Below are 10,365 nucleotides of genomic sequence, written 5' to 3'. Positions count from 1 at the left end.
CTAGTGGAAGGTGTCTCAGCCCATGGCAGAGGGTGGAAGGAGAGGAGCTTTAAGGTCCCTTCCAACCCAACCCAATTTGTGATTCTATGAAAACAAAGGGTAAAAGATAAGGCTGCCCATGGTGGGACAGCAATCAAGGCCAGTTTGTTATCCATGATATCTGTTCTCCCTGTTTCCTCCTGCTTTGCAGTTTGTTCAGGGATTTATCACTCATCTGAGCTCCTGTGGTGGGAAGTGGTGGCAGTGCCCAGGCCCTGGCTGGTGACTGGGTACCTTCAGTACCAGACCTTCCTCTTTCAGGAAAACAGGGCCAGGGCAGGGGAAAATGCTTTTCCAAACATAATTTTGGAGCTGCCAGGTGGATCATACCATCCCAAAGCTCTGGTGCCTGTTGTGAGGACCAAACAGCTGTGAGCATCTGTGCAACAGGAAAGCAACCAAAAAAACCCGGGAAGAATGACCTGGATAATCATGTGACACATCCCAGGGGTGGCTGAGCGGGGGGAGAATCGATGCAAAGCACTGTTGTACCCAAGAAATATCGCACTGTGGAGTTTCCCCTTCAGCTGCATGTGACTCTTAACTCCTGCCTGGAGGGCTGAGGTGTCGAAGGACGGGTTTTCTCCGTGGTGTGCTGGGGGTGGCACATGCAGAGCCCTTCCACCCATCCCCAGCGTGTGCAATTTGGCCTCCCCACAGCAGAGAACTGTCCTTCGAACCGTCCCGGCCTCGGGGACGGGGGATTTGCCTGGGTTGTGAGGGATCCCACTGCGCTTTAGGGACTGCAGGAGTCAAAGAGGGAGGCTTAGAGGCTGGGGAATAAAAACTGTACAAATCCCCAAATCCCAGGGAATGGGGCATTACAGGCATAACTACACCGTTTTGAACCCCTTTCCCATTTATCCCTGTTTTCCATGTACAAAGCACAGCCTGTGCTCAGCACGACCTCTCAGGCAGCCCAGCCCAAAGCAGATGTTGAGCATCCTGTCAGCTCTGATTATGAGGCCACAGCAAAGTCTGAGCAAGACAATATTCTTGCTGTTAAGCTGCAGGACTGTGGGAAGAGGGAGGGACAGCAGGGTCAGGGGAGAGATGGATCCTGCAGACACTGTCCGTGTGCTCCTCGGAAGAGCATAAGGCTAGAGCACAGGAAAGGTCTGGCTTGAGCATTGCTCTGAAGTTTAAACTCTGTCAGCCTTCCAGGCCTGAAAGTGCTGTGAATGCCACATGAGGTCTGGTCTAGTTCCCACTGTTGGGAAGACCTGGTTCAAACAGGCTCTGGGTTAAAGCTCTGCCTTGCCCTGTGGAGCTCATCAGCCCCGCAGGGGGGAACAGGGGGACAGGGACCAGCTTAGTGATGGCACCTCCTTATCCAGCTGAGTGCCAGCTCTGCCCCACGGGCTCTTACGTGCCAAGGTGAGTCCAGCTGGAATGTGGTGAAGGGAAGGTAAGCCATGAGTGAAACAAAGCTGAGCTGATGCTCCGAGACAAGCGTTCCATCCCGAGTGCCTGTTCTCCCGCCCTCCAGCAACCCAGGGGAATCCTGCTTGTGCTTTGCCTGCCAGAGCTGGCTCTGTTGCTGACTGGAATGAGCTCCGTGTTGTCCTGCTCTTTCATGGAACATACCTGTGCTTTTCTCTTTTCTCTTTATTTGAGGACTGAGTCTGACTGACGGTCTGTGCCTAACTCTGAGCTGCTTGTGTTTTTAACCTGAGAGAAACCGAGTGCATGCCTGAGACTGATTTCTTGGACTCTGATGGGATTGGTGGAATGCAATGCTAATGGCCCAAAAACTGAGCTGGCATTTAAAGAAATGAATAGATCCAACAAGCCCCCCAATTTCAGCATGAGCTCTGTAGCCAAACGAGCAAGAAACGTGGGTCAGTTCAATGTGACTGGGTGTCACCTGGTAAAACAATAATACAAGGGAAATACTATTTTTGCTCATCTTTACCAACAAGAGCTCCTTATGATTATATTTTCTGCTCCACTGCTTGCTAGTTTAAAGTAGGATGCTTTCTCTCTTTAGCTCGCTCAGTCAAAATAAGTGGCTGTGAACAGAGATTCACAAATAAGTGAATTGGGATCAGTATGGAAAGGGGCAATATTTTTTTATCTCCTTCAAATAGGAGGGCAAGAGGGATCTGGCTTTTGCATGTTTTCTTTTGGAAAGAACCCTCTCTAGATTAGCTCATTGGGGCAAGAAACCTCTTTCCCCTGAAGGAAAGAAGAAAAAAAAAAAAAGATGGGGTGAGGGGTGGGGAGAATCATCCAAAACAAATGGAAATCTGAATCTGTCTCCAGCAGTTCTTTGATCCACCTGCAAAGGCACATTTAATGGCAATTGGAAAAACCAGCAGGTTCCTAAGGCATCCTCCTGCTGTTGAAAGCTCAACCTCCCCTGTTGACTCGCTGCCATTGATCCATCTCCCAAACAAGTCTTTCTGGTGCCCTTTCTCTTTGATGAACCTGTCCAGTTACTCTCTGTATAAACAGATCTAAAACCTGCAGGTTGGAAAACATCCTCATTCCTTCAAGGATGTTTGAATCTTCACTGGACAATGCCTTTCTTTGTTACATTACAGGCTGTACACGCCTGTCTTGGCTTCAGTTCAGTTCAGAGCTGACCAAGACGTCCAAACAACCTCATTCCTTACAAAATGAAAATATGGCACCACTCCCTCTCCCCAAGTCTTTCTGGGGGAGAAAATCTGCCTTTCTCAAAGCAAATCAGACCTCCATGGACAGCGTGAAAGGGCCTTTTCTGTCACTGACCCAGTAGCAGAGGGGAGGGCTCTTGTGGAGAGGGATTTTCTCATTCTTGCTGCATGTGGAGTGATCTGCACTGACGAATGTTTCTTTTGGAAGGTTTTCTGGTGGCCGATTTGCTGCTTAGATCGTGAAGCTGGTAATTTTAATTTCTTTTTTCGCGGGCTGTGGTTTCCGAGCGTGTTAATTTCTGAAGGACACAAAACCTTTACTTTCCGCAGGACAACTTCATCAACCTCAGCTTCCTGAGGCTCTTCAGGGCAGCCAGACTCATCAAACTCCTCCGCCAGGGCTACACCATCCGAATCCTGCTCTGGACATTCGTGCAGTCCTTTAAGGTGAGTTTGGGAGACGTGGGTCACACTTGGTGCATCCACAGCGTCCTCCCCTGGGGATCAAACAGCTCCCCTTGCCAAGGGAGTTCCCTCTGCACCACCATTCCATCACAGGGATATTAATTCTGCAGGGAGGCAAACTGGGTAGCACTGACCAGCCCCTGAACGCTGCATTTTGGAAGATGAGTCCAAAAGGCTGCTGGTGCAGATTCCAGCGGGTGCACAGAGCTCAGGCTGCCCTTGAAACCACCCCAAAATCCCCGGGGCAAAGCCTTGATGCTCAAGCATTTGCATAAGGAGGTGGTGCCCTGGTGACTGTTATTTGCCTGCAGCGAGTGGGAGGTCAAATTGCTTTCACCAGGACTTGGGTGTTGTAGAAGGTGTGGCAGAGGCAAACCCCAAACCGCTGGGGTTTGGTGACACAAACTGGGGAGCTGCAGAACGCAGGGCTGGGCTCTGATGACGTGGAGGATTTTAAAAAGATGAGGTGTTGTTCTGAAGTGCAGGCGGTTTCTTGGCCTGGTTTCTCCTCCCTCCCAGCAAGACTCAGCACGTTGTGGCCCAGGGGTGACTTCTGCTCCAAGTGACCCTAAACCAACTGCCTTACAGCAGAGCACTGCTCAGCCCGTGCTTAGCTGTGAGCCAGCTCTTTTCCACACCTAAATAAGAGCCCACATGCCCCAAAGCTGCTTATTTTTTGTTTTGCAGCCCATTTGTGCATTGTTTTGGGCTTTAACTCTGGTTATGGGGCTTGCTCAGGTACTGGAGTGCAGAGAGGAGAACATATAATGTGAAATCAAGACTGATACCGGGCTCTAACACAAGGGCAGAGCTCCAGTCCCTGCCAGGCAGATGTTCCCACTCAGGAGGGTGTCCTTGGACTGTGTGGCCTTGGCTGGATCTTGGCAGAGGGGCTCAGCCCTGGCCTTTTCCAGCACAGCCCCGACCCTTTCCAAGGGTGTGTGCAGAGAGCTGCCCTGAAACGGAGACGGGACACTCCTGCACTGCCTGGGCAGCTCTTTGTCTGTCTGTCTGTCCCCCCAAAGCTGAGTTCTCAGTCTTTGATCCATGTGCAAAGGTGTCCAGCAGAAACCACATCAGCCCTTTGCCTCAGGGTTCCTTTGGGTTTTGCCCCTGGGGGACATCAAGGGCATCAGGGGGGGCATCAGCACCGGCCAGGCAAGGGAGGGGATTGTCCTGCTCTACTCTGGGCTGGGGAAGCCTCACCTCGAGTGCTGGGGGCAGGTTTGGGAGGACACAATGTAAAAACAAGATCTAAAGCTGTTGGAAAGTGTCCAAGGGAGGGACACAAGGATGATGAAGGGTCTGGAGGGGCCATAGGAGGAGTGGCTGAGGGCACTTGGGGTGTTCAGCTGGAGAAGAGGAGACTGAGGGCAGAGCTCATGGCAGTTCCAGCTTCCTGGGCAAGGGCAGAGGAGGGGCAGGGACTGAGCTCTGCTCTGGGGGGACCAGGGACAGCACCCAGGGAATGGCTGGAGCTGTGTCAGGGCAGGGTCAGGTTGGATCTCAGGAAAAGGTTCTTTCCCCAGAGAGTGGTTGGGCACTGCCCAGGCTCCCCAGGGCAGTGGGCACAGCCCCAAGGCTGCCAGAGCTCCAGGAGGGTTTGGATGATCCTCTTAAGGACAGGGTGAGATTGTTGGGGTGTCTGTGCAGGGCCAGGAGTTGGACTGGATGATCCTGGTGGGTCCTTTCCGACTCAGGATATTTTATAATTCTGTGATTCCCACTGGGCCCCCCATGGCTGTATAACCCCTCTCCTGCCCCCAGCACCACATGGGCTAGTCCTATGGCAAGACTTCTCCTTTTTTCAGCTATTACCAATTAAGAAGCATTAATTACCCATTTGTTTAGCCCAAGTGGAAAGCAGCTATCACTCTCAGCTTGGGTGACATAATTACATCGCAGCCTCCACTGATTTCTTGCTAAAACTCAGAAGCTTTTTGTCCTCCTGGGCCTGCAATCTGTGCCTGTTTCAGAGCAGCAACTCGTTTCTGGGATGGATATGTTTTTTTTCGCAGACTACATTTACAGCAAGGTCATTAAAAATTAACATTCATACAATTATGCATAGAAAGTGCCAGGGCCTGCTGGTAGTTCCAGTGCTCGCTGGGAAGCTTTGGGTTGTGTTTTCCCTGCTTGCAAGGATATACAGAGAGCCTTTGGAAAGCCCTGGCTGTTCTGGGATTGATGAATTCGTGGCTCCAGGGGGGTTGTTGACAGAGCTGTTCACATTCTCCTCCCAGCTCCTTCACTTGAAGGACAAATGCCAGAAAACACAGTCCTGCCCAGGGATTAAACACTCCTGGGTGCTGTGCCTTTGCTGTCATTAACACCACCTTCTCCTTTCCCACAGGCCTTGCCTTATGTGTGTCTCCTCATTGCAATGCTCTTCTTCATCTATGCCATTATTGGCATGCAGGTAAAACATTTGGCTCTCCTTCTGCCCACACTCAGCCTGGGTTTGTTCAGGGAGCAGCTGGGTTAGGATGAGGCAAAAGGCTCTTCTTGTCTGGTGTCAGGGAAATGAGAAGTGGAAAAAAGGGCCACTTATTGTCATGTTGTAAGTTGAACATGGCCCTGGGTGTACAAAGAGAATGGGCAGACACATCAGCTGTGGGGATGAGCCTGTACCACTGCCTTTCCAGCAGCAGGGTGGGTATCCCTGTCTCCCATGGGAAGAGACGCCCCTTCCCCTGGCTATGGACACATCAAGACACTGCACTTTTCTGAGAAGAAATCCTGAAGTTTTGTTGGCCTGGGATGGAGCTGCACTGTTGGAAAGGTCCTGTGTGAACACAAAGCACAGTAACCTGGTGTTTTCCCCCATTTGACCTCCACAACACTTTTTTATCTCCCCCTTCAGCACAGAAATTATTTTAGCTTTTGAGATCCCTCACACCAGGACGAATTATTTCCCTGCCTTTTTACTCAACTCCACTTGATCCACCTTTCCTGACAACATCCATGGGAGGGTGTGCTTGGCCTGAATCCCTTCTGTTTCCCGTGGCAGGTATTTGGGAACATTGCATTAGATGATGAAACCTCCATTAATCGGCACAACAACTTCCGGACCTTCCTCCAAGCCCTGATGCTTCTGTTCAGGTAAGAAGGGGGTAATAAAACACCAGCTGACTTGCATGTGAGCAGGGAAAAAAGTCTCTGTTTGGCTGCTGAGCCTTGGGCATCCTCTGGGGAAGGTATTTGAGTAAAGCAGCCATTCCTGCTTCCTCCTCCTCGGTGGATCTGAGCCGACACATCATCATCTCCACAACGTGTCACCCAGGGCTGTGACACCCCCTGGCAGCTCAGGCAGAAGCTTAATATAGGACAGCTCCCCCTGTATAACTGATTGATGGGTTTCCTGTCATGAAGCTTGTTTTTTTTCTTTTTTTTTTTTTAAGTGAGAATCCCTTAAATTGGTCATTTTAACACTTCATCCACCAACCCCCCGCCTCTGCTTCGGAGTGCAAGTGTTTCCCTCTGGGTTCATTCTGCAAGGAAACAAAGCATTTTCGAATTAAAACCCAAGCAATTAATTTTTCACCGAAGATTTTCATTTTCAGAACCTGTCAAAACTGAAGTTTGGGTCCTGCTGCAGCTCAGGGCAGTTTGGGGGGGGTGGTGTGGAGACCCCCCAGTTAACCCCAGCTCTGCAGATGATGTGGAGCTTGTAACTGGATCTCTTGCCTGGGATTTGGTTTCCATAGTTTCTGTGAAGCCAGATGGAAATGAAATTAGCCCTCTCTAGCTCAGAATAATCACTCAGCTCAAAGCCCTGCATTTTAATAAAATTGGATAATTACTCAGTCTCGTGGCCAGACCTCGTGGTCCCTTCACAGGCCACAGTGGGACTGAGGGGCAGCAGGACTGGGATGAGGAAGGAACCAGATTACTCTGATATGTGGAGATCCCCTGACATCCAAGCCATTGCAGGGGGTGGTTTATTTTGAGGACAAACCCTTTGGGACTCCAAAACTTTTCCTTTTGGCTGTTTTTCTCAGCAGCTGAAGTTAGAGGGGGAGGAGGGAAATGATGAAAACACCCAGGAGACTGGCATGAAAAAGAGATTCATGGCACTACGACCAACCAGACCGTGCTGGAATTTATCTGCCTGATAAAGAAAATAAGAGACTCAAGTGGAGAAGCCTGATTTCATTTCCCATCATCTCCACTGGGTTTAGAGCCAGCACTAGGACAGAAGTGTTTGGCTGCTTCAAAAGGGAACAATCTAAACTCTGTTTACTTAGATTTGCACTGGACATGTTGAAATCAATCTGGTTTTATTCTCCATAAAAGCAATAAAGCTTTTAGCCTACCTCAGCCTGTCTGGCTTCTTTTACCCCCCTGTGATGGAAGGAAATGTTATTCTCTTTTCTTTCCACATCAGCAGGCTGGTAATTCAAATTCCCAGTGTAAATACAGTCTCTCCACCTGGACACAACCTTCACCTAATTAATTTAGTTAATTAGGCACAGTAACATTGGGAGGTGGCTGCCCCTGGGGTCTGTAAGGGGAAGGGGGTGGATAAACTCACTTCTGCCCTCCCATCCCCAGGAGTGCCACGGGGGAAGCCTGGCACGAGATCATGTTGTCCTGCTTGAGCAACAGAGCCTGTGACCCTCTCTCTGGCCTCACCAAGAAGGAATGTGGCAGTGATTTTGCCTATTTCTACTTTGTGTCCTTCATCTTCCTCTGCTCCTTCCTGGTAAGTCGGTCCTGATCCCTCCCAAAGTGGGGGTGCTGTGGTGGATCCCCCCAAACACTCCCCACCCCTTTACCTCCTCCTCCTCCTTAATTATAATTTATCCAACACCACCAGACAGCTTTGCTAAACCCCATTTACCATCCTGGTGATAAAATCCCTTTAATCCCCAAAGAGATCATTTAGTCATTAGTTTAAAGGGAAGGGATTTATCTTTCTTCTCACGAGGGGGGTCTAATATCTGGAATTAAGCACTAATCGGTTTTGTCTTGATTTGTAACACAGGCCTTTGAAATAGGGGACTGGGGAGGGCAGGGTGAGAATGGCTGAGACAACACCAGTGCAGAAGCTCTTGCTGGGAGCATCACACTCACTTGATGCTCTTGTGTTCTGTTTTGTTGGTCAAAGAAATGCAATAATCATTTGCTGCTGCCAGAAAAGCTTTTAGACATGGAAGTGTTCAGTGCTTGGGTCGTGCCTGTGCTTTAAGAGGGGCTTTAAGAGGTGCCAGTGCCCTCCCTGAGCACTGGCACAGCCACAAACATCCCTCTGCCCCTGGGGGTTTGTTCCCTCTCCAGCACCACTGGGGCCAGAGGAATGGAAAACCAGGGGCAGGGACCCAATTAAGCTTCAAGCAGGAAGAGATGAAGGCTCTGAAATGAACCCAAAAGCAGCGTCTGGAGCTGCCACAGCTTTGCTCTCAAACAGCAGATTGGCTGCTTTGTGCAGCTAATCCTGCTCTCCTCAGAACCCTTCCACCAGGAAAAGGAGCTCCACGGGGCAGTTTGATGCTGGGTGTAGACACACCAACTTCAATGGCCCCTCCTGGCATCCTCTGTCCCACTGCTGTTGCTCCTTTGACACCCCAGGGATTATTTCTTCTGAAGAGTTTAAAAAAACCTGGAGCCCTGAAAGCTTACATGAAGTTAATGCTCCACTCAGTGACTCCTTCAGCACTCTTGAGTTTTAAAACCAGGTTTTTTCCCTTGTGCAAATCCCTAACCTGACATCAGACGTTCTCAGTGTTATTTTCAAGCTTTTTATTTAAAAAAAAAACCCAGCAACAAACATCACATCCCCCCAGAGCCCTCCCTGGCTGGATCAGCCATCTCAGCCAAAATGTAGCAGCAGAACTGGAGCTGTGCAAAAGCAGCTCTGTCCCTGGGTCAGAGCTCCTGGAAAAACCCCTGGAAACTGGACCAGGAGAGGTGAGAGCCCTTGTGAGCAGCAGAAGTTCCAAAAATAGGCAGTGGGAAGCCAAGCAGCTGGATTGGGCTGTAACTCATTCCTTAAAATGCACTCAGCACTTGACCATGTGGTTCCCCACAAGCTTTGCAGAGCCCCAGCCTTGCCAGGAGAGCATTTTTTTCTATGGTTTGCTCAATGTTATGCCATAGATTGAGGGGAAATTGGATAATGTATTTGGTTTCCAATGGTGTTTCTGGCTCTGTGTGGACGTGCAGCTTGACATAATTTCCCCCCTGTAATTTGAGGGAGAGGAAAAAAAGATCAATTGAGATCCACGCTGAAAAATATCAATTGAAATCTATTACGAAAAATATAAATTGAAAGCTAAGAATATAAGGGACAGAGGAAAACATCAATTGAAATTTATAGTGAAAATATGAATTGGAAGTTAAGAATGCCCAGGAACTTTAGAAACAGCTCCAGGTAGGGAAGGGGGAACTGTACCGAGCCATGGCTGGAGCTGGGAACACTGGGAAGGGATTTGGGATCAAGGGGCAAACTGTGAGAAGTTCTGCTGCCTCGGGATGCTCTGGGGACACTGTGCCATGTGGGAGGTACCTGCAGGACAGGAGTGAGCCCTGCTGATCCAGCTGGAGTTCTTGCAGCCTTTGAGCAGCTTCTTCAGAGCTGGTTTGGGCACCCCCATCCCTGCATGGGGACTCCAAGATGCTGGGGCTTGTCTGGGCCGTGGCACAGGGGCACAAACACCCAGGGAGGGGGGACACGAAGGGCCATCGTGGTTGCCCAAAGCCACCAGAGCTGTTTGATGATGTTGGAGCTGATGAGCCTCACACAGGAGTGAATTCACACACTGCAGGGGCAGGAGCCTTGCTGGGGCTCTCAAAACACCAGAGGAAGTTCAACAAGTGCCACATTCTGCCCCTGGGATGGGGCAGCCCTGGATGTGCTGACAGAGTGGGAATGAGAGGTTGGAAAGCAGTGCTGGGAAAGGGCCCTGGGGGTCGTGGTCAGTGGCCAGTTGGCCCTGAGTCAGCAGTGCCCTGGCAGCCAGGAGGGCCAAACATGTCCTGAGGGGCACCAGGAAGGAGATTGTCCCCTCTGCTCTGCCCTGGGGTGGCCTCACCTCAACATTGGGGCAGTTTGGGGTGAATATGCAAAATAAGGAAGATATTGAGCCATTAGAAAGTGTCCAAAGGAGGCAACAGAGCTGGGGAAGGGCCTTGATTTGAAGCCGGGGGAGGACACTGAGGGCACTTGGGGTGTTCAGCTGGAGAAGAGGAGACTGAGGGCAGAGCTCATGGCAGTTCCAGATCCCTGGGGAGGGCCAGA

At 50.3% G+C, this 10,365-nt stretch overlaps 1 protein-coding gene across 1 annotated transcript in view; it reads left to right on the top strand.

Annotated features, from left to right (window-relative positions):
* CACNA1B (calcium voltage-gated channel subunit alpha1 B) overlaps nt 1-10,365 on the top strand; it is a 158,999-nt gene that overhangs the window by 81,289 nt on the left and 67,345 nt on the right. The window contains exons 22-25 of the mRNA XM_029960600.1: nt 2,991-3,107; nt 5,479-5,544; nt 6,136-6,227; nt 7,680-7,830. Coding sequence (XP_029816460.1) covers nt 2,991-3,107; nt 5,479-5,544; nt 6,136-6,227; nt 7,680-7,830 — 426 coding nt within the window. The remainder of the gene's footprint in view (nt 1-2,990; nt 3,108-5,478; nt 5,545-6,135; nt 6,228-7,679; nt 7,831-10,365) is intronic.

This window comes from Manacus vitellinus, unplaced genomic scaffold (genome assembly GCF_001715985.3).
Source record: "Manacus vitellinus isolate BGI_N305 unplaced genomic scaffold, ASM171598v3 scaffold_27_pilon, whole genome shotgun sequence".
Classification (NCBI taxonomy): Eukaryota; Metazoa; Chordata; class Aves; order Passeriformes; family Pipridae; genus Manacus; species Manacus vitellinus.
Note: the sequence above shows the minus strand (reverse complement) of the source record. Positions and strands in the feature narration are given on the sequence as shown.